We start from the raw sequence: 25,901 nt of genomic DNA on the forward strand, positions 1-25,901 counted from the left end.
TACACACCTCATTTACAATCGGAATCTATATTATCGGCGATTACGGTAGATTTCTACCTGACCAGTGGTTTCCAGCTGGAAATAAGGATGGCGCCAGTTGGCGTTCGCTGTTGTTATTCAACGTACCTTCAGCGCCTCTTACTCATGAAAGAGACTTAGGAGAACATAAAGTTCCTTCTTGAAAAAATTGAATACATTGAACGTGTTTGGAAAATTTGTAGAGATTTTGAAGTCATTGCTCTTTTGCTTGTGTTATAGCTTGGTTACACAAAATATTGCTGTTTCATTTGCGGATAAGACACCAGAGACAAAGAAAGTCACTACTCGAAGAAAGTATGGTCCAAGCATGGATCACTTACTCAAGGACAGAAGAATGAAAATGATCTTTTAATGAACCCAGACGAAACACTTTTACTACCGTTGCATATAAAGCTCGGCGTGATGAAAAACTTTGTCAAAACTATGCCCAAAGATGGTAGAGGATTCTTATACCTGAAAAAGAAATTTCTCAAACTCAGTGAGGCAAAAATTGAAGAGGGAATATTTAGTGATCAACAAAAACAGGAGCTAATGAAGGATAGAAACTTGGAAGTTGTTTATTAACCCTTTCAATACGGCAACCATTTTCACAGATTATTACTGAATACGTTGCTATTTGAGATAAATCTTTAGCTCTGACGGAAAGGTTTTCTGATACAAATTATTTGATGTAACATTAATTTGAATTAAAAAAATCCCAATGTCTTATTTCCGATAATTAAGCGGGCGCGTCTCGGCACGCTCTCCGTCAGTGGAAAAGAGATCAGTTCACCTGTGTAGCGGGTAGCCTAACTTCGTGACTTACCTTGTAACTAATTCGTTGCTGGTTCCAAGACCGAGAAATTAAACTAACAATAAAAAAAATCAAAAACGACATTTTCAATAAATGTAATTATGTGTATTAATTACGTTAACAATTACTTAAAATCATATACATGTTTCACCTTTTTTTATTGTCAATGAAATAAAATAATTGTGGGAAATAAAATATAATGAAAAAAACTATGGAGATATGAACGTAACAAAATAAAATAATGGTTTATCTACACAAGTTTTTGATTCAAGCGATCTGTCGTCTTTACGCCTTTAAAAAGAAATACGTAAAATTTATTGGTCAACAAAAACAGCAATTAATGAAGAATAGAAACTTTGAAGGAAAGCTGAATGATATGAAAACAAGTCGCCTAGAAATGTTTTGGGAATGTTATCCAAGAAAATCATAAAGCGGAAACTTACAAAGACTTAATCAATGAGCTTATAATTTCATTCAAAGTTTTGGAATGTAATATGTTATTAAAAATTCATATCCTGCATTCTTATCTGAATTTCTTCTCCGAGAAACAAGGCGCAGGACATTTCGTTAATAGAGAACAAAGAATGCTAGCAGATTACTGTTGGAAGCTTAAAAGGGATCTATCAGAAGGGAAACGTTTATAAAAGTCATAGATATATATTTTACATTGAGGATATTAGTGTATGGTTCTAATTTAGGTCGTGTTGTCTAGGGTATTTTGAAATAAAATACTTCGGCGGGCTATATGAAAAGTTAACAATGTAAGTTATTTACTAACCCATTCAATACGCCAACCATATTCACAGATTAACACTGAGTACGGGGCTATTTGAGATAAAACTTTTGCTCTGACGGAAAGGTTTTTGATACAAATTATTTGATCTAGCATTAATTTGAATTAAAAAAATCCCAATGTTTTTGATTCAAGCGATCCGTCGTCTTTACGTCTTTAAAAAGAAATACGTAAAATTTATTGGTCAACAAAAACAGCAATTAATGAAGAATAGAAACTTTGAAGGAAAGCTGAATGATCTGAAAACAAGTCGCCTAGAAATGTTTTGGGAATGTTATCCGAGGAAACCATAAAGCGGAAACTTACAAAGACTTATTCAATGAGCTTCTAATTTCATTCAAAGTTTTGGAATGTAATATGTTATTAAAAATACATATCCTGCACTCTTATCTGAATTTCTTCTCCGAGAAACAAGGCGCAGGACATTTCGTTAATAGAAAAACGCTATCATGGGAACAAAGAATGCTAGCAGATAACTGTTGGAAGCTTAAAAGAGATCTACTATATGGGAATTGAGGATATTAGTGTAGGGTTCTAATTTAGGTCACGTTGTCTAGGGTATTTTGAAATAAAATACTTCGATGGACTAGATGAAACAAAATAAAATAATGGTTTATCTACACAAGTTTTGGATTCAAGCGATCCGTCGTCTTTACATCTTTAAAAGAAATATGGCTTTTCTGGAAACCGTGCGTTTTTAGGTCTTCAAAGACAATGATAAGTCATCAGAGTTCGCGTTTTTTGAGCAACTGACTCGCGCGTTGTTTAGTCTAATTCGTACGTGACCCCTCTTAAAGCTGGAATCGTCACGATGTTACCAGCTGGCATAAACGATGCCTTGAGCACTGAAAAGAATTGGGATGGAAGAAAACAAAAACGATAATTAAGTAGAAAAAAACATAAAATAATCCGAAACAAATAAATTGAAGAAATATATAATAAATAAAATATATGTCTTGATTTCACAAAGATACCATTGATATATCATTGTTTGGTTGCCATAGTACATTCAAAATTCAGTATATTTCGTGTGCTTGAAAAAAGTTTGTTGATCAAGGTTATTTGTACTTAATGTCACTCTTAATACAATAGTTTTTCGAGCACAATAATTTTTGATATAACTAGAAATATGCAGTTATTTCTCTTCATCCGGAACTTGAACGGGGTGGGAATCTCGTTTAGACTGAAATTTTGCAATTCCCGTATCGATAATAGGCTCGTGAATGTTCATATGCTGAAACTCTTCTTTAAATAGAGCTATGTAAAACATCATTGTAATAGCACAAAGCCATTCTGAGGTGGTGCTAGTAACGTGCCAATTGTATCCACCGTCTTCTGGTTTCCAATGCAGATAGCTATCACCTACAAAAAAATGGGTGAAAAATGATAAAATAAGCCAATAGAAATTACGAATTGATCATATTTAGGGAGTCAGAGTCAGAAAAAATTATAAAATCAGAATGGATCGGTTCAAAAAAGCTTCAAGTTGGATCTTCAAAGGCTTAAACGCAAAATTGCATTTGGAAGTAGTTTTCAGCAAGATCATCGAAAGTTAATTATATATTCCTAATGAATAACACTCGAGCAATCGAAAATAATCGATTATTACTCTTAACTCTTAACTCAACATTATCCTTAAGAAACCACGTGATGCTTCGCAAATTACGGTTCGTTACACATAAATAATTTATTATAACCGATCATTTCACTCATATCAAAATTTTCACACTATAAGACTAATCACAAACTAAAGATAGCTACTATTATGGCGAAAACACCTTTAAACAATGATTGGTCTATGACTCAAATGATCGATTCTTACCGTGACATTGGAAATGTTCATTGTTTACAACATCCTTTCAGAATGTGAGATGCCTTTTGCTTCCAAAGATATTCTTTTCTATTCCATTTGCCACCAGGTATTATAGTCTGGTATTCGTTCTCTACGTAGCAGAATCTGCATTTTGCATCTTCTGCTGAACCTACTTTTACCAGGTGAGGGTTGAGACGTTGATGTTGATATTCGTAAATGGTTGATATGGAAAAGAATGTACCTACGTCACGGTACCTTCTTAGAGACATTTTATTTTTGCTGTGTTTTACTCCTCTAACTTCCATTTAGAGGAAATATAGGAATATTACATTTGGAATAACTTGTTTCAACTTAGTTACTGATTTTTTTCTATCTACTCTTCACAGTATTTCCTCTATTGTCCTATAGCCGATTCTTCAGAAATTCTACATACTCTTCCACTTTAGCAAGTCTCTTTGGGATACTTTATTCTTGTAACATCCTAGTTTATTTAACTATAGGCATTCTCAAGACAGTTTGGATCTAATGACTTTGGAGCTCAGAGCTCTAATGGCTACTTGGTTTTGTCGAAGATGATGTCGAAGCTTTCGAAGTATTTGGTTCTGGGTCCGTACATTTCAGTTGGATTTGCTGCTTTAGAGTCATATGTCTATCTTTTTACAACAATATCTAATATGGTGTTTGAATCTCATTCAGTCTCCAATTTATGATTGGTCTAACAACTTTCGGTAAGATTTCATACGCAAATATCTACCAAAATATTGATGTAAATATAAACAAATAACAAAATTGAGAGATCTCACATATAGAGACAATTCATGATGTTCTGAAATGCAATTACAAGGTAAATGTAAATATTAACAAAGAAAAAAGCTATTTCAAGACTGGGCATTGATCATGTGAAAAGAAACATTTGCAAGATTTGCAAAGAGAAGAGTAGTTTTTATCATTTTTTTTTGAAAAGAATTTGACAACAAAGGTTACTTGAAAACCAATACTCTTAAAAACCGGCAATAATAAATACGCAGATATAAGTTTTACTGAAAATTTTGAACATCTGACATGTGTCTTGTGATTTATGACAATAAAATAGACGTCGAAAATCATGTTGCAATTTTTTCTGCTACTAAACTACAACGATGAATCTACCAGAAAAATGGTAAAATGTTAAAAATAATAATGGCACTAATTCAGCATAGTCCATACCTAGTAAACAAAACTTCTCTTCAGAATAATAAGTAAATAATCCGGAAATACTATTTAGATGACATTGAATACACTGTTTACACCAGTCATGTCAAAGATACGGCCCGCGGGCCACTTCCGGCCCTTAGACTGTATCAATAAGACCCGCGATCGCTATGTATCACAAAAATCACACATTGGACCATTTCCTTTATTCAAAATCATTTGGAACAGTGAACAAAAAAATTGGATAAATATTCTCAGCTTCTGCAAAATATGATTACGGAATTCAATCGTTTTGAAGACATTTACAAAATGAATGAAATTGAATTCCCAATTTCCAACAATCCTTTTAATTTTGAAACTTCACAAGCACCAGTTCATTTGTAAATGGAGTTGATAGATCTTCAATCGTAAAGTATTTTGAAGGAGAAATGTAATGAGATTACCGTTCTTACATTTTATACACAATATTTCAAGACTTAAGACTTCAGCCCAAGATGGAATAATGGGTATACCAAACAGTCCTCAAACCCACGATCACATACGCTTAGTTTATACTAAGCACACTGTGTACACTACTACTACACCATCACTCACAGTTACACTGTTTGACGCGCGTTTCGATAACCAAGTTATCATCTTCAGAGACTGAAGGTAAACTCAGTAGTGCTGGTATATACAGTATGAATATCGCCAACGGTTCCAAAAATTCCAACTTAGTAGATGACCTTGCATTCACGAGTTCCAAAAAATTTTCTTAATAACAATGTTCAACATTATTTTTCATATTTTTTAACGTACATAATGAAAAAGTCTATACCAAATGGGTGCGAAGTAGGTTTTTTATAACAATGTATTTATCAGTTTTTTATATTATTTATTATACGACTGCGGTGAAACGGAAAAGTAACTTTTCAAAGGTTGACAATAATTTCATTACTAAGACTGTATAGTTATTAACATTATTTTTCACGTGAATAATCATTCAATGATTTATTTATGTGGTTTTTTAACGGTGCTGAACACCTGGTACCAACTATTGCTTTAACCATTCTAAAAATGATTAATTCCATCTAGAGACAAATTCAACAGAACGTTGTGTGTTATGGTATGCTTACATATGAAGAAGTTGTATCTAATATGGGCAATTAATCTGCTGGTATTAAAATTTCAAACGTAAATTTAGATATATTTAAGTATTTAACGTGAATTTTTTATCGATATGTCATAATGGAGGAAACTTGGATATACGAGTACTTTTCGACATTATGACCGATCTACGGGAAAAAAATAAAGAGAAAAGACGCGAACATCCTCCTTATTCACCAGTTTTGGCTCCGTCCGATTATCCGACTCTTTCCTCAACTGAAAGAAGTTTAGGAGGTTGTAAATTTTCTTCCAACGAGGAGGTAATAAAAGCTGTGGAGGTCTGGTTTGCAGAACAAGAAGAAACATTTTTTTTAAAGATCTAGAGACGTTGCAGATTCGCTGTAATAAATGTATCCAATCAAGAGGAGAATATGTTGAGTAATAAAATATTTTGACATTGAAATCTTGTTTGGCTCTATAGTAGGCTAAGAATATTTTTCAATATATCCTCGTACCATTAATAACAGAAACAAAAATACATCGTAAAACGGACTTCATCTAGAAACGTTCTTCCAAAAAAGCAACAACGTTTTCTGCAAATAGAGCCATGGCTACCGTGTTTTGGGGTTTGTCAACTTCCAAAAGTTTAACCATTATTGAAAAAAAATTGGGTAATTATCTAGATTAGGTTACACCCCTCCGATTTCGTTAAAATTTTAACATGTTATAGAGAAAATTATGCTGAAAAATTTGATGTATATATGTAGGGCGCGGAAATCATCCCTTCACATAGTTTTTCAACTTTGATGTTCCAGAAAAAGAAAAATAATTTATACATCATAGTTTAGATTCGCATGCCTAACCTAACCTAACTTAACTAAGAATATTGATAGAATATCAATGAATAAACAGCAATACACAAAAATTCATAGAATTTTATCTTTTTCATGGTCAAACACGAATAAAAAAAATATTGATAGATTTACTAACGATAGGCGTATGTAAATAAACTAGACTAAATTCTCTTCAAAGTTGTAAAACTATTTGAAGAGATGATTTCCGTGACCTACATGTATACATCAAATTTTTCAGCATAATTTTCTCTATAACATACTAAAATTTTAACCAAATCGGAGGGGTGTAACTTAATCTAGATAATTACCAAAAATAGCTGTAATTGGCCAATGTGCAATATGAGTTTTCTGTTCTGATTCCATCCAATTACTTTTTGGTACCCAAAATTTAAAAAATGGCTTGTTGGAATGCGATTTCAGGTAAAAGAAAAGGTGACGGCAAAGGAAATTGCGCTTTTTTGGAATTATTTTTTTGAAAAATCTAGAAACTCGCTGGATCAAGTTTATAAAGCTGAAAGGAGATTATTTTGAAAAGTGAAATGATAACTTTTTTATTGAAAAGTTTCTAATCCATTAAACCGCCTTCGTAGGATAAAAAGTCTCACCTGCGAAGTTTTTGTAGGATATCATAGCACATATGAAAAATACTAAGAATGTTAGTACCGATAAAGCAGACAATAATATTCTTATTTTTGTCTGAAGAAGTTGTCCAATAACTGGAGTTATTTGTAAATATATTCTAGTCTGAAACAAAAAGATATTACGTAATATCACATTACCAAAAAACTATGTGAGTCACTTTGTAACGGAAGTTTATTGCTTGTTTTTCCGATAAATTAAATTTTAATGTTATCGTACAGGAAAGTAACAATATTTAGTATAACTAATTTTGGAATTTAACCTTCATGAGTATAATTTTCAATATTATTAGCAAATAATTTTCTTATTGAATATATTATATCGGTATTCTAAATATAGTAATAACAAACCTAACTAAAGTCTTGAAGTCCAAGCTAAATTTCAGAAGTGAAGATTCACCACATTAAAGAAATTTATTTGAAACTTAATGTTTCTAAACAGTTAATGATTTGAACAAAGATTGTTTTTTCTAGAAGTTCTCTAGAATAGAACAAAAAAAAAAGAATCAAAAATGCTGAATAAAGTAAAATGAGATATGATATAATATAAGGTAGTGAAGGCAAATATGGCCCACCTTAATATATTTGTTTCTTTTTTATCAATATAATATGTCATTATGTAGATAATCTATAGATATAATTTAGCATAGTAAAAAATGATTCACAGTAGAGTTATATGCAATACTTCAATGTATTACACTTGGGCCATATTACACATCTGGTCGGATTATATGGTCCACAGTAAAAATCTTCAAACTTAATTTATTTAAGATGAGTTTACAAAATATTAAACTTATTCTAATTCATATAAAAAGTAAAATATAAAAAGGAAACATTCAACAGCATTGGAACTCTTCATCGTCGTTAGGCTCAAAACTAATGCATTCCTCATTATACCAAGTAAAACATTTTGAACACATTCGCATATCAAGTTGGTCTTCTGTTTCACAAGCTGCACATAACCATGACTCCTGTGTAGCTTGATTACACGCGGACTGTGGGATCGAACTTCGTTGTTTGGAAGTTGACGGAACTGAAAGTTTCGAAATTGGATATTCCCTAGCTGCTTAGCCATATCCCTCCGTGAAAAGGCTTTTTGTTACTTGCCGGCTTTATAATTTAACGTCTTTCGCCTAACCCTAGTCTCTCCAACATTGTTTCCTTCGGGAGGAGTCGGAAGTATTTCCTGAAAAGACGTATTCATTGTCTTAGTTGGAGAAGATTGTTGAGGAATTGGTTTACTTCTTCTATTTAAAGTAGCCAGTGGGACATTTTCATCGTCTGAACTCGGAAGACTTTCATTTATTTCATGGGGCAAGGGTTTTTGTATTACTAAAGAGGGTGCGAATGCGGCATCAAGTATTGCGTCAGGATTTAGAGGGAACAATCCTGTAGCTCTAAATTCGATCACAATATTCTCCGGCGTCATACACTTGGGCCAAACACGGGAAAATATTATGTTGAACCTACTATTGTTCAGGTTTCTTTGTGGGAAGGTATCCCAGTATCTCAAAAGTTCCTGATCCCAGCTTACTTCAAAAGAGCGAAATATAGCCTTATCCAATGGCTGGAGCTCGAGCGTTGTATTTGAAGGCAAACAGAATAAAGTGATACCAAGAGACTCTGCTGTTTCAGAAATGGTAAAATCTAAATGGCTTGTAGCTCCATCAAACACAAACAGTGTGGACCCTTTCGATTTATACTGAGCAAAATGTCTTAGAAAGTCATTGAAGAGTTGTGTCGTCATAGAGTCTTTAGGTGCCATTTTTACCAGTGTTCCGCGAGGCAAATTATCGCAAAATTCTGGTTTTAAGCGTTTCCCTCGAAACAATATCATAGGTGGAATGGAGTTGCCCATAGCATTACAACGAGCTCCGATTGTTACATTTTCGGCGTGTTCAGGCGCAACCATATGAACCCGCCATACTCCTCTCTCGGACAGAACGCATTGATGATGGTGTATGGTGAGGCGGCAGCCTTTCTCGTCCATGTTGAATATATTTTGGGGTTTATCCTTAATATTCAATGTTGTCATAAGTTCGGTTATCTTGGTGAAGTAGTCGCTCACAACTGCCTTATTAAGTTTCTGAGCACGGGCAAGATTCATAGGCTGTGCCTTGCGAACGGTCAAATCGCCATTTCTTTCAAAACACAAAGCAAGCCAGTCGTTTCTAGCAAGCTCTTTTTCTTTATTAAAGTTATTGGGAATGTGGTTGATATCACAAATATCGAAACATTTGATGTCGCACAAGTTTGGAAGTGAGAGGCAATCCAATTTGAGAGTATCGCCTAATCCGTTGCATCAATTTCTCTCCTGTTCCTGATTTAATATGCTTGGGCGACCCAGTTTCTTTTTTGACAAGCCTTGAACTAAATATCGCCTTAACGTGCGCCATACATTTCTTTGAGATTCTCCGCTTCTGACAGCTGCTACTGCTTGTTCAAGTTGGTCTTGAGACCAATGCTTGCGCAGGTTTTTGCAAATCTTCCCCATCTCAAATCTAAAGCAAAGAAAAGAAATAGAAAACAGGTAATACATTCCACTGGCGGGTTATATAGCCCCTGGGCTATATAACGTATCACATCGTCGGTCGGGCCATATTAACCGAAAGTACATCCAGACAACATAATGGGTAAAAACAACACTTAGAGTTTCATGACTTAATAAATATTCTATGTATAGCTACTTCACTACGTACACTTACCTCTCTTAATTGGGTACGGCGTTCACGTTGATTCTTACAGAAAAACGTGCTTAAGAAATTAGGGGAAAACTTATACCAGCATGTGCTTAGCGTGGCAGATGTAACCTAACTAGTTACAACATGCAAATAAGAGGCATCTAAAGTGTGCCTATACAATGGTGTGTGGAGGGGCATATATGCAGTTGCCTACTGATGTTAGACTGAGAATAAATACTTCTTTATGCTAGCTTTGTGCTAGCTAGGCCATATTCATATTTTTTCAAACACCTGAACGGAAATGAATTTTTCCCGCTTGAGAAACATACAATCATATTCTAAGTATTTGTTTTGATGGAATGTGGATGTGGGAAACTCAATCGGTATCATAGAAAAAGTAATCTCAATCTACTTAAACATCTCCACGATATGGTCATAAAAAACGATCCGGAATGCCGTTGGTGTCTGAAGGAGGACGAAACTGCAGTCCAAGTCATCATTGAGTGCCCAGCACTCATAGGTGTGATGTTCAAACATTTGAGTAAGCCTCACAGTTTATCTAGCGACGTCATAAGCTTCACCTGATTGGCTCTTTCAAGGACATCGAATAATTTCAATCGAGGCACGACAGCAGAAAACCTTTGTGCTTTATGGTATTTGACTGCCCACAAGCCAACCATAAACTAAGTGATAAACCTGTTCATTGAAATTATAAAGGAATATTGCTTACCTTTACATTAAGAAAAATATATGAAAGGATTTTAGAGTTCTGCAAAAAAAGCGGTACTCACGATCATGTATTCACCATTAATAATTTAGTATTTTCTAGATCTGAAAGAAGCATTTAATGCAGGACGAAGTCATAACATTCAAAGTACACTTAGAAAGATTTGTTGAAATATCAGTAGACAAAGAAAATTTCTTGCTAAAACAGATGAACTTATCTAAATACTAAAATTTCCAGGAAATAGCTGTAATACGTAAGGTTTTTATGTCGTATAAAAAAACACATACCGCACAGTTATATGAATAATTCTGTGAACTGTGATGAAATTTGATCGAGATAAACAAAGTTACGGATTGTTAACCATTGGGCAAGTGCCGCCCCAATCCTTCAAATAGTAGTGTGGTATCATTTATTCCGTCAAATATACTGGACATAAGTAATCATCCTTAAAAAATTCATAATGTTCGAATGTATAAATTAGAAAATATACTTATATATATATATATATATATATATATATATATATATATATATATATATATATATATATATGTTCTTATTTAGCACTTTGAAGGACCATAACGTACGAGGTGTCGTATGTGAAATTTTTGCATCCCGAACTACCTTGTATTTACTATTTATTCAAAAAATGGGTAGTTTTATACTTTCGCGGTCCCCTCGTTTTTTGGCTCTAGAAAATCGAAAAATCATCCCATTTCGATGAATTTTTTATCGTATATTATCAATCTACTCCTAAATAAATAAAATGCACATTTCGGATTACATTATGTATTCAATATTTATTCAAAAAATGGGTAGTTTTATACTTTCGCGGTCCTCTCGTTTTTTGGCTCTAGAAAAACGAAAAATCATCCCATTTCGATGAATTTTTTATCGTATATTATCAATCTACTCCTAAATAAATAAATTGCACATTTCGGATTACATTATGTATTCAATATTTATTCAAAAAATGGGTAGTTTTATACTTTCGCGGTCCTCTCGTTTTTTGGCTCTAGAAAATCGAAAAATCATCCCATTTCGATGAATTGTTTATCGTATATTATCAAACTACTCCTAAATAAATAAAATGCACATTTCGGATTACATTATGTATTCAATATTTATTTAAAGAATAGGTAATTTTATACTTTTGCGGTCCTCTCGTTTTTTGGCTCTAGAAAATTGAAAAATCATCCGATTTCGATGAATTTTTTATCGTATATTATCAATCTACTCCTAAATAAATAAAATGCACATTTCGGATTACATTATGTATTCAATATTTATTCAAAAAATGGATAGTTTTATACTTTCGCGGTCCTCTCGTTTTTTGGCTCTAGAAAATCGAAAAATCATCCGATTTCGATGAATTTTTTATCGTATATTATCAATCTACTCCTAAATAAATAAATTGCACATTTCGGATTACATTATGTATTCAATATTTATTTAAAGAATAGATAATTTTATACTTTCGCGGTCCTCTCGTTTTTTGGCTCTAGAAAAACGAAAAATCATCCGATTTCGATGAATTTTTTATCGTATATTATCAATCTACTCCTAAATAAATAAAATGCACATTTCGGATTACATTATGTATTCAATATTTATTCAAATAATGGGTAGTTTTATACTTTCGCGGTCCTCTCGTTTTTTGGCTCTAGAAAAACGAAAAATCATCCTATTTCGATGAATTTTTTATCGTATATTATCAATCTACTCCTAAATAAATAAAATGCACATTTCGGATTACATTATGTATTCAATATTTATTCAAAAAATGGGTAGTTTTATACTTTCGCGGTCCTCTCGTTTTTTGGCTCTAGAAAAACGAAAAATCATCCCATTTCGATGAATTTTTTATCGTATATTATCAATCTACTCCTAAATAAATAAATTGCACATTTCGGATTACATTATGTATTCAATATTTATTCAAAAAATGGGTAGTTTTATACTTTCGCGGTCCTCTCGTTTTTTGGCTCTAGAAAATCGAAAAATCATCCCATTTCGATGAATTGTTTATCGTATATTATCAAACTACTCCTAAATAAATAAAATGCACATTTCGGATTACATTATGTATTCAATATTTATTTAAAGAATAGGTAATTTTATACTTTTGCGGTCCTCTCGTTTTTTGGCTCTAGAAAATTGAAAAATCATCCGATTTCGATGAATTTTTTATCGTATATTATCAATCTACTCCTAAATAAATAAAATGCACATTTCGGATTACATTATGTATTCAATATTTATTCAAAAAATGGATAGTTTTATACTTTCGCGGTCCTCTCGTTTTTTGGCTCTAGAAAATCGAAAAATCATCCGATTTCGATGAATTGTTTATCGTATATTATCAAACTACTCCTAAATAAATAAATTGCACATTTCGGATTACATTATGTATTCAATATTTATTTAAAGAATAGATAATTTTATACTTTCGCGGTCCTCTCGTTTTTTGGCTCTAGAAAATTGAAAAATCATCCGATTTCGATGAATTTTTTATCGTATATTATCAATCTACTCCTAAATAAATAAAATGCACATTTCGGATTACATTATGTATTCAATATTTATTCAAAAAATGGATAGTTTTATACTTTCGCGGTCCTCTCGTTTTTTGGCTCTAGAAAAACGAAAAATCATCCGATTTCGATGAATTTTTTATCGTATATTATCAATCTACTCCTAAATAAATAAATTGCACATTTCGGATTACATTATGTATTCAATATTTATTTAAAGAATAGATAATTTTATACTTTCGCGGTCCTCTCGTTTTTTGGCTCTAGAAAAACGAAAAATCATCCGATTTCGATGAATTTTTTATCGTATATTATCAATCTACTCCTAAATAAATAAAATGCACATTTCGGATTACATTATGTATTCAATATTTATTCAAATAATGGGTAGTTTTATACTTTCGCGGTCCTCTCGTTTTTTGGCTCTAGAAAAACGAAAAATCATCCTATTTCGATGAATTTTTTATCGTATATTATCAATCTACTCCTAAATAAATAAAATGCACATTTCGGATTACATTATGTATTCAATATTTATTCAAAAAATGGGTAGTTTTATACTTTCGCGGTCCTCTCGTTTTTTGGCTCTAGAAAAACGAAAAATCATCCCATTTCGATGAATTTTTTATCGTATATTATCAATCTACTCCTAAATAAATAAATTGCACATTTCGGATTACATTATGTATTCAATATTTATTCAAAAAATGGGTAGTTTTATACTTTCGCGGTCCTCTCGTTTTTTGGCTCTAGAAAATCGAAAAATCATCCCATTTCGATGAATTGTTTATCGTATATTATCAAACTACTCCTAAATAAATAAAATGCACATTTCGGATTACATTATGTATTCAATATTTATTTAAAGAATAGGTAATTTTATACTTTTGCGGTCCTCTCGTTTTTTGGCTCTAGAAAATTGAAAAATCATCCGATTTCGATGAATTTTTTATCGTATATTATCAATCTACTCCTAAATAAATAAAATGCACATTTCGGATTACATTATGTATTCAATATTTATTCAAAAAATGGATAGTTTTATACTTTCGCGGTCCTCTCGTTTTTTGGCTCTAGAAAATCGAAAAATCATCCGATTTCGATGAATTTTTTATCGTATATTATCAATCTACTCCTAAATAAATAAATTGCACATTTCGGATTACATTATGTATTCAATATTTATTTAAAGAATAGATAATTTTATACTTTCGCGGTCCTCTCGTTTTTTGGCTCTAGAAAAACGAAAAATCATCCGATTTCGATGAATTTTTTATCGTATATTATCAATCTACTCCTAAATAAATAAAATGCACATTTCGGATTACATTATGTATTCAATATTTATTCAAATAATGGGTAGTTTTATACTTTCGCGGTCCTCTCGTTTTTTGGCTCTAGAAAAACGAAAAATCATCCTAATTCGATGAATTTTTTATCGTATATTATCAATCTACTCCTAAATAAATAAAATGCACATTTCGGATTACATTATGTATTCAATATTTATTCAAAAAATGGGTAGTTTTATACTTTCGCGGTCCTCTCGTTTTTTGGCTCTAGAAAAACGAAAAATCATCCCATTTCGATGAATTTTTTATCGTATATTATCAATCTACTCCTAAATAAATAAATTGCACATTTCGGATTACATTATGTATTCAATATTTATTCAAAAAATGGGTAGTTTTATTCTTTCGCGGTCCTCTCGTTTTTTTGGCTCTAGAAAATCGAAAAATCATCCCATTTCGATGAATTGTTTATCGTATATTATCAAACTACTCCTAAATAAATAAAATGCACATTTCGGATTACATTATGTATTCAATATTTATTTAAAGAATAGGTAATTTTATACTTTCGCGGTCCTCTCGTTTTTTGGCTCTAGAAAATCGAAAAATCATCCCATTTCCATGAATTGTTTATCGTATATTATGAAACTACTCCTAAATAAATAAATTGCACATTTCGTATTACATCTTGTATTCAATATTTATTTAAAGAATAGGTAATTTTATACTTTCGCGGTCCTCTCGTTTTTTGGCTCTAGAAAATCGAAAAATCATCCGATTTCGATGAATTTTTTATCGTATATTATCAATCTACTCCTAAATAAATAAAATGCACACTTCGGAATGCATCCTTTTTTATCGCCCGCTCCAATCAATATCAATATATCAATTCTGTGGTTATCGACCTGAATACTAATCAAGTAAATTATTTCCTGATCATTGATAATATATGTATATAATGTATATATAAGTATGAAGGATAAAATAGACAAAAATAAAATGATGATAATTATTTTCCATCAAAGCTACCACTTATTAACCCATTGGATATTCATTCCTACAAAGTTTCAATTAATCTACTAGTAGATTCTGAATATACAAATCAGTTGAACATTTCTGTGTCCAATTGATTTCTATATTTGAAATGAATCTTTCAATTTATGTAATGTTTAATATTTAATTTATCTATTTATTTCGCTCATCCATATTCTTTTCATCTTTTGTTTTAGCTTGATGTGATTGTCTCGTATCAACTAATATCTGTTATTTATCTCTAATATCTTCTAGTGAGTTAAGATATTTTGTATAAAATATATCTTTTTAAAAATAAACTTTATTTTTACACCAGTTTACAATTTCAGAGCTACAAACAGAATGAATCTAAAAATGAATGATCATGAATTTATAAAGTTCTTTTATCGTCAAAAGCTGACACAGATATTTTTATATAAAGTGAGCAAAATAACTTCACATAACTCCTCCCTCCTTAAGTTAAAACGACACCGTCAAAGGGGTTGCTTTGCTGGGGTTGTTGACTGGCTTTCTTCATCTTTTTCAGTTTGAAACGTCTCCAAAATATCCAGATTATCATGGCTGGTATTATGATTGCTAGAAGTCCGGGAATATTCCATATTGCAGGGTGTACTGTTTGATTTTGTATTGGTTCTGTTAATTCAGCTTGGAGTTTCAAATCCTTGATTGATTGAAGGTCGATTGTTTCTAGTTTAATGGGTTGTTTTGTGTATTTTTCTGTTCCAGCGAATTCCCAATCAAATTTTGGGAGTATTAGAGGGTTTACAGCGGTTGTTTCTTGAGTATTACTAAACGTGGAATTTTCCGTATTGATTTGGCAACCTGTAGGAATTTTGATTAGGGTGTTTTGTTTAATCAATAGTATGCGTCTCTTGTCGCAGTTGGATTCGATTTTGACCGGGACGATGGTCGGTAATGCTAGTATGAATTTTTCGTCAATCCTTTCAATGACTGGATGGGTCAAAACTGCTGGGCTTGCTTGACAGGTGGGTTTTTCGGCTTTTAATAATGGAATAATACAGGAGTCTGCATTGATGTCTTAATGATTTTGGCACAAGTAGAGACTGCTCAGCTTTGGGTACAGGGTGGGTGTCTTCATCCTACTGACTGCGCCAGTTAAGATATTTTGTATAAAAAATATCTTTTTAAAAATAAACTTTATTTTTACACCAGTTTACAATTTCAGAGCTACAAACAGAATGAATCTAAAAATGAATGATCATGAATTTATAAAGTTCTTTTATCGTCAAAAGCTGACACAGATATTTTTATATAAAGTGAGCAAAATAACTTCACATAACTAGTGTTATATGTTTGGATTCCTCTCATTTAATTTCAATTATTATATAAATCATGTCACTAATATTTATTAAAAAAACATTAGAAAGTTAATGCTTTTGATATTTAGCCTATTGATTCCATTCTGCTATTACTTCACAAATTAGAACGATTCTGAATGTTTTCGATCAACATTCTGCTTACAGTTCATTTTACTTCTAGTTCTAGTGGGCAACTAGGAGATGCTAAGTCTTTTCCTAATTATTTTAACGTTTCAATATCTTGAAATAATCTGATTTTATTAGTTGCTCTGCACTGGGATATATATTAGTTGTTTTGAAAACGATTTAAATCTCACTCTCCCAAAATATTTAAATGTTCTGAATTCCACTCAATTCTTGCACAATATTAAATACTAAACTTTGTATTAATGATTACTCCAGACAATAATCAATAACCTTGCCAAGTTGACAATCCATTACTCTTTATTTATTGATTAATGGAATTAAATAATAATTATTAGATTGAATATCTCTAAAGAAAGTAAAACACGCAACACGATTGTATAAAGAACAAAACAACTAAAAAAAATTCCAAAAACATTACAAAACGTGCATTAATACTGGCCAATTTTCCCAAGGACCTTACTTCAATTCATAAGAATGGTAGACAAAAGGATTGTGGAAATTATGAAGGGATTGCAGTAACTGCTGCAACTACTCAAATCAGAATAGTACAAAAATTCACTGACAACGAAACTGAAGAACAAGAAGAATTGTGAAAAATTTTTAAAATCGTTTACTTCTAATAAGATTTTCAGCTACGAGTGAGTCGTTATCAAATATCGTGAAAAAACTTATATAAAAAATGTTAATAAATTTTTGGGCATAGTAATTATTAATAATATTACCTGCATACATAAATACAGCGATCCTAATCCAAAGCACATCACTGCTCCAATCCAATGCACTATGAAGCAATTTGTTTCTTGAAAATTAGCAACAATACTAACTCCAAATGAAGCTGCTAATCCCAATATGAATGTATTTCTATTCAGATTCTCTTCGTATGACATATTATGTTTAAGTAGAATGTCTTTGACTTGTAAATATTTGCAATACATGGAAAATGAGACTGAAAAGTATAAAAAACTTGACATCAATCAAATTTATGAGAATACAGCGAAAACAGAAGTAGTCTAAGGGTTGTAGATTTTTCCAGCATAATGTCTGCTAATAAAAATTTAACTATACGAAAGATGGGCCCAGAAATACCTGGCCTGACCTAGAGTTTGAAGACGCTACGTTGTTTAGTATTTGTTTGGAGGCCATCATGAATAATGAACGTTTATAGGAAACGAGGCCTTACGACCTACAAAGACCAGCATCCTGAAAATCCACAAAGCGGTACTGGATGATCGTCCATTAAAAGTGCGCGGTCAGCAGACATAGGTATATCAACAAGTGTGGTACATCGCATATTAACTATGGATGAAACCTGGATCCATAACTTTACACCCGAAACAAAAAATCAAAACAATGGACTGAAAAGGAAGAATCGGCTCCAAACAAGGTAAAGACCGTTCCATCTACAAGCAAGTAGATAATTGTCACTGACTATTTTGGAGAAGGAAAAACTATCAAACTTATTGCAACATTTGAGCGAAGAAATCAAGCAAAAACGGCGGTATTTTGCTAAGATGAAAGTGTTGTTTCATGAATACAATGCACTAGCTCATACATCCGTTATTGCAATGGCCAAAATTAATGAATTAAACTTGGAATTGCTACTTATTTGCACTCTGGGATTATTTTTTGTTCTCAAACTTGAAAAAATGGTTCGTTGGTCAAACATTTGTTGAGATTCTTATTATAAAAATGGAGCTAATAGGAGATTACGTTAAAATTTCTGTGTTTTCTTTGTTGGATCAGGTACTTCTGAGACCATTCGTATTTTTAAGGTGAGTAGTGGCCTTTACCTAGTTAAAGCAAACATACGAAATAAGGTTGAAAAATAAATGATATAAGAAATGATTATTTTCTTGTTGAATTAAAGCAACTATTAAAAATATAAAATGAGAAACTTTAACAATTATTAAATTAGAGAAAAAAAAGACAAGTTGTGAGGAATTTAAATGAAACGAAGATTGCTGGAATGAATAAGGAATAAAGACTATCGATATAACTTAGCAATGTATCATATATTGGAATCAATCAAATCTACAGAAATACCAAAAAGTACAGGTATGGAAAGAAAGGAAAGACTTTATACCAGTAATGAAAGTACCAAATCTGAAATAAAAAAAGTGAAGTACTGAAAGCAGTAAGAAATAAAAATAAGTGTACCTCTGGAAATTCATACAAACGGGACTGACATACCAAAGTATTTAGGAAATAATAGGATTTATTTACTACCAAAAATATTACAAACAGCATGGAACGACAAAATGGAAGTTAAAATATCTTACACTGGTTGCCGAGTTAAAAATGATTTGATTTGTCGACACACAGCCTTTTGGATGCTCTCCCAAATTCCAAAATAACATCCTATTAACATTAGTTTCTATTTCGAGAAAAGAAAACAGTCACAAGGACTCAAATCAAAACTATTAGTCATTCTCTCAACAAATCAACGTACGCATTTCTTTGTTTCGCTAACATTTTGACTGAAATACTTCCCATGTACATACAAATTTAATATAGGTTGAAATTGTTTAACTTTATATATCTTCTTATCTCATTTATGACAAACGACAATATTCTAACAATAGTTCTCACACGCTAAAGGTTTATGTCATTTTTTTAAGTTCCGGTTGATATTCTCTGCTTTATTATTGTTTTAATGTTAAATTTACGCTCTTGATAAACAATTTTCCTTGTGTCAACTTTTTGAAAGTCACATTCGTGACTGATTCAACGTGAAGTTCCATTGCTCTAAATTCCCATGCTCCACAACAAAACGCTACTTTACTGATGACACTATCAAAGTAAAGGATAATAAAGTAAATAATAAACTCCTGGACAAAATTAACGCATCACCGATGTTTTTCGCTATATTCTTTATTTATTGTTAACTTACTGTATGTTAAATAGGTCAAGGACCTTGTTTGACAGTGGCAGTTGTTATTTAAAGTAAGAAAATGAACCGCCAAAAAAATTTGTCAATGGAGGAGCATCGACTCTCTTGAATGAAGAATATTCAATGCGATATGTTGCTGGTTTGTTGAAAGACACCATTCCTGCATCAGTCGTATAGTGAGGAGACATAATGAAACGGGTTCGTACCATCGAATGGTGCAAACGTTGCACTAATCAAATCGATGATCGTTTTTTGAGACAACGTGCTTTCAGAAACAGGATAGTCACAGCAATATGCTAAAAAATTAATTATCAGCCGTTCGAATTATCGATATATCATCACGAATGTTTAGAAGACGTTTAAATGAAGAATGGTGAAACAATAGAAGACCAAAAAACTCTTTACAGGGAACACAAAGTTCAGAGATTAAATTTTGCAAGACTACATCAGAATTGAACCATGATTGGAAACGGTTTCTGTTCTCCGATAAAACTACAGTTAGCCTTAAAGCTCCAGATGGAAGATATCGACTTGGAGTCCAGAACGTTCGCTGTCTTTCGCGTTTTACAGCTGCAAATATAAAGGAATGCCTAATTAAAATTATAACAATCTATTAATTTGATTTTGCCCCTTATAGGAGGTGGTTGTGAAACTTTTACTATCTGTTAAAAATCTAATGGAAGTAGAATCAACGAATTAACTTCTGTTAGATTACTGGAGTAAGTATGAGACGAGAGGGTTGAGTACATCACAATATTTTAACACAATAGGCATACGTATTTGACAACAGGTGAATTGCAACTGATGGAGGGCATGTAGGGCATAAAATTTTGTAAACAATTTGAAATACTCAAATGACAGACGATCTTTAGATGAAAATGATTATTGATAGATGGTAATTACTCACACAGTATCCATATTATATTTAGGAATTGTCCAAAAATACAACTTTCTGGGGCAATTGTACCCGTGTCACTGATATATGGTAGACCTCCTGAAATATGGTTCTGATAAAATGCCAAAAATGTACTGAAACCAAAATTAAAATATATTAAGTTTTCTACAAATGGAATTTCAAATACATAATTGTAATAAAAAAAAAGCAAATACGAGGGTTGGTACTTAATTTTTGAGTTAAACAAATAAAAACAAACATTTATAATTCGATACGGCTTTATTTGTTTCTCAAATATTCTCCATTTAGATCAATACACTTTGGCATGCATTTGAATCAATTTATCGAAGTATATTTTTCCATTCCGATTGAGGTACCTCCAAAATATGTAATTTGAACACATCAACCATTTTTTCGGCTGCAGAAAAACGTTGATCTATTTAAGTTTTACACTTCGATTAACAAAATTAATACGTAACCAATTAAAATAACTTTTATCTTCGTTACGTTGATTTTCTCTTTTCCCACTATAATGAGAAAACATTAATTATCATTTTTCACAAAATTCAGATTAAGTGTTGGTAGGGGGCTTAATAGATAGTACAAGTGGGCGATGAAATAGCTAGCGGTGTGTCTGCTTGCTATTCAAAAGAAGTTGAAGGTAAAGATCCCATTTTCACTTTGGAAAATATCAATTTACGATTTATATTTTATCTGTTTTGGGATTTTCCATAAATATGTACAGTAACCAAAATAATGAATTTATTCCATTTGACTTTTACGTTTACTGTATACATTTCGATTATTAATATTAGTTCCCAATGATATCATTTTAAAAGTTCTCTCTACTAGTGTTGCTTAAGTTTTGAGGTTTGGCAATACTGATGTTTATATGCGAAATTTGACATAACTGTCCTAAATTTTGACATTTTTAATGTTGAACGTACTCAGAACGTATTGTCATTCGAGTGCTCTTTGTTTACATATTTTTTGGTCAAAAAATAGATTTAAATAGCAAACATTTTCGTGCGATGATTTTCAATGACTTTCGCTCCTCCAAAATCGGCTTTTATGCCACAAAACATCGATCCTGTGCATAAACTGATATTGGAAGATCGTCATATGACATACCTACCGTCATATTGAGACTTACTTAGATATTAGTTCCACTATACATTCAATATTACTGAAAAAATTCCATAGCGGTGCTTTAAAAGGCGCCGAGTCATGGATCTATTCATATGAACCCGAAATTAAATAACTTTCAAGACGAGCCAAATCCAACAAAAGTTGGTCAAGCACGAAACACTTGCAAGCAAATTGTATCTTGTTTTTACGAAATAACTGGACACGCGAGCCCCTACACATCAACACAAAACAGTGTTAAACATCCGCCGTAAAAACCTTGTTTGGCACCCAGTCATTTTTTATTATTCCCGCAGATCAAGAATAAAGTACGCGATCTCTACACTCGAAGAGGTTGATGCGTTCAAATCACATGTTTTGGTGGTACCTCAATCGGAATGGCTATCTCAAAACTTAAGTAGCAACAAAATAATTTGTGTAATATTATGATCTGTAAGATTGATGCATTATACAAACATTGTTTTTAAATATAATTTATGTCAAGGTTTTAACCGAGCTAACAATATTTATAACATTGCCATATATCAATCCGTTAAGCTATGGTCAAGGTAGCACGAAAATTGAGGTGTTCGAATTTATGTACAAAAAACAAGCAAATAAAATTTGACACAAAACTTCATCATCGCTCTCCATTCAACTTTACACTGCCGCGTTTCGATTCATTCTTAGTAATTATTTGAAGCTAATTCGCTTACAACCACGGTTACAGATTCTTTGCTCTTGTCTATGCTACCATGATGAGTTACTTGGAGGTCTGCATCCATTTTGAAAAATAAAGGAGGCAATAACTGGACTGTATGGCAGGCATCGTTTGAATGGCTTTTTTGCTAAAAACTTTTGCACAATCAAAGAGAAATAGGCATATGCGTTGTCGTGGTGAAACATTCAGCCTGTCGTACCCAGTTTGGATCGCATACAAGTGCCCTCGACCGGTCCAGGAAATTAAAATAGAATTATCCAGTCCAGGATATAATCACGATATCGTGTATATAAAAAAAAACGAAAAGTCGTGACCTGGACATCTTCATTTTTGTTTCACATTAATCACCCATTCTTACTAACTGATAGATTAATTTACTGGACTCAAAATCATATTCAAATATCCATGTCTCAGCTTCAGTGATTAACTGACTCATCCAGCTTCTGCCTTGGCTTATAATGCGCGGATCATTTTAAAAAATTGATCAAATCCTCGTTGAATATTTTGCAACAAGTTTTTTTTGTTGATATTCATCCTATCAGAAAATTAGCAAATGGTTAAGCGTCGGAGATTGTGATCAAAGAACTAAAAGAACTAAAAGCTTTACAACGAGAGTGTTTTTTACATACAATAATGCTTCATACCAACAGTCGTTTTAAACAAATCTTGTATAAATAAATGCATCCAATGCCTCACTGCTCACATGACGTGATATGCCTATTTCGGATATGGCACAACAGATAAACTTTCTTTTTGGACTTATATTTCACGTCATGGGATAATTTTTTAGATCATCCTGGTAAAATCTATCATGGCCTTTAATTTCTGAATGTGATAAGGTGATATATTTTTCATTTTCAATGATCACAACTTTGTTGTCTGTGAACTCCGTTTCTCCTTAGTTTTCGACTGATTATCTTTAGATCGCCCATTTTTCGAAAGGTTTAAACATGGTTTTCCTGTTCACATTCATTCTTATTGTTTTTTAAATGATCGAAAGTGCAATATTCTGCTCTATTAATACGAGGATAGCCCCAGAAGTACCTGGCCCAACAAATTTTGGAAAAAAATGTATTTATTTTTCAACGTAATCGTTGTAGTTCGATACCCTTTTTATAATAAGGGGCTAAATATGGTGAATATGTTGCCTGGTGCATTGTCTTCATGAAACAACTTTTTTTAGCCAAATGCGGCCGTTTTTGCTTGATTTCTTCGTTCACATGTTGGAATAAGTTCGCCTAATACTTGCCGTTAATAGTTTTTCCTTCTTCAGGATAGTCAATGAACATTATCCCACGCGCATCTTAAAAAACCGACGCAATGACTTTTCCTACAGATAGAACGGTTTTTACATTCTTTGGAGTCGTTTTTCCCTTTTCAAAAATTGCAAAAATTCGGCTTTATTAGTATGAAACATTGCCAAACATTCGATGGAAACATCTTCACCACACTTTGTTCCATTGTGAGCAAACGCAGCACCCATCTCGCGTACAGCTTTTTAATAACCAAATTTTCAGTTAATATGCAATGTACTGCATTTTTTGAAATGCCTACTATGTTTGCTAGCTCACGCACTCTCAGGCAACGATTATCCAGTACAACTTTGTGGATTTTCTTCAACATTTCTGGACCTCATTTGGTTGATTATTGCGATGCTGGTCTTTACAAGTCGTACGACCTCGTTTAAACTCTGCCATCCAATATTTTACAGTTGATAACGAAGAACCAGTCTAACCCAGAGTGATCATCTTTTATATTAGTTGGGCTAATGCCTTTCAAATAATGATTACCAATTTCTTCCATTTAAAAAAACGTTCACTATTGATGGCTGTCAAACAAAAACTAAATAACATGGCGTCTTCAAACTTTAAACATATACTGTATAGATTGTGTACTTTCTAATAAGGTGGTATTTTTAAAGTAACTACCGCCATCTCTAGCTCAGGCCAGGTACTTCTGCGAACATCCCCGTCTATTCACAATGTCAGTTTTTAACAACCGTCCAACTAAACTGTAAATACTTTTTATTTTATTTAAAATTAAAAAGAAGGCGACGAATGTGTGAAAAATTATAAATTAATCCGACATTTTGACGTGCTACAGAATCTAGTGAATATATTCCGTTACATAAATATATGTACATTAACGTGGCTCACTATTATAAATAGATTCTAATTTAAATCATAACTAGAAACTTTAAAACTACTGCAAATAATATGAAATTATAATTTATTACTTACGTGATGATTACAAGGATAAGGACTATTGCGGTAATGATAAGAGGCATAAATTTAACACCAAGTTTCATGTTGGGTTTTAGAGAAGTTTTATCCATGTAAACTCTATTATCTTCTTCACTTTTATTGGTAGTATATAAAAAAACTATAAATTGCGTTGATAATTATGAAAGGATTTTACACAATATTTGAAGGTTAAGAGTCCATTATACATAAAAACCTGTTTATAAAACCTATAACTGACAAATGATATTTGAAATTTATTTCGTTTCACTACAACAATCGGACTGAAAGTGAAATTACCTACGTTTAGATTAGTGTCGTTATCACCAGTTCAGAACCGTAATGGCTAACCTTTCTCAATCTTGATAACATTTCATGATAATTGAACAAAAGCTTGGTGATTCGTATAATGATTTTAAGTAAAGTATATATAAAGGTTATGGTCTACACTGTTAAAAATATAAAAAACTGAATAGCATACAATTTGATATATACATAGATCACATGATGTGGGGTTGTGGCAATAAAACACCAAAGTGTTCTCTTTTCAATATATATTTCAAACTTTTCGGTAACTATGTGAATTCTTTAGAAAAATTGTACAATAAAATAGAAAAAATGATATTTGAAATTTATTTCGTTTTTTCTACAGCTAATCTATTACTTCCACTTTTTCAGTTCGGGATGAGGGATGACTCTAGGTGCGAAAGATATTCATCTTCTGTTTCTCACAATTTGAAAGATTGTAGATAGAGGGTTTCGTCTTCTACGTACCTTTTTCTGCTGAATCTAAAGTCATAAGGTGTCAATTAAGGCAACAATACCCCTACAAGACTCCTGTTAGTATTTATCGATTGTTATTATTTAGGTGAAGGTCTTTTTACTTATAGTTATACAGAAGTATCTCAAACCCTTTAGAATTTTTCAGTAATTTGATCTTTCCATATCTACATTCTTTTCTAGTGATATTCGCATATGTGTGTCAAAAGGAATAAAAAACAAAATGTTAAAGTTGATTTGTTAACAATAGAAAGTTATTCATTGGTAGCAGGTTTCGTGATCGATTTCGAACCACCCCCGAATTTCTCTTA

General features: G+C 32.2%; 1 protein-coding gene across 1 annotated transcript; it reads right to left on the reverse strand.

Moving 5' to 3' along the window:
• Positions 1 to 911: 911 nt before the first annotated feature.
• LOC130452943 (DNA damage-regulated autophagy modulator protein 2-like) lies at positions 912 to 25,102 on the reverse strand. Its single transcript, XM_056792487.1, has 5 exons — positions 24,811 to 25,102; positions 20,737 to 20,858; positions 17,662 to 17,885; positions 7,175 to 7,313; positions 912 to 2,987 (listed from the first exon to the last, which is right to left on the reverse strand). The coding sequence occupies exons 1-5, from the start codon at positions 24,903 to 24,905 to the stop codon at positions 2,761 to 2,763; spliced, it is 807 nt and encodes a 268-aa protein (XP_056648465.1). The 5' UTR covers positions 24,906 to 25,102; the 3' UTR covers positions 912 to 2,760.
• Between the last annotated feature and the right edge of the window lie 799 nt (positions 25,103 to 25,901).

The sequence above is a fragment of the Diorhabda sublineata genome, chromosome 2 (genome assembly GCF_026230105.1).
Source record: "Diorhabda sublineata isolate icDioSubl1.1 chromosome 2, icDioSubl1.1, whole genome shotgun sequence".
Lineage (NCBI taxonomy): Eukaryota > Metazoa > Arthropoda > Insecta > Coleoptera > Chrysomelidae > Diorhabda > Diorhabda sublineata.

What these genes read in the sequence shown, in the direction of transcription:
- LOC130452943 (XM_056792487.1), bottom strand. Translation starts at nt 24,905, where the DNA reads ATGGATAAAACTTCTCTAAAACCCAACATGAAACTTGGTGTTAAATTT. An exon ending in AAATATAATATGGATACTGT is followed by an intron (nt 17,886 to 20,736) that starts GTGAGTAATTAC and finishes TATACTTTTCAG; the next exon opens with TCTCATTTTCCATGTATTGC. An exon ending in CGCTGTATTTATGTATGCAG is followed by an intron (nt 7,314 to 17,661) that starts GTAATATTATTA and finishes TTTTTGTTTCAG; the next exon opens with ACTAGAATATATTTACAAAT.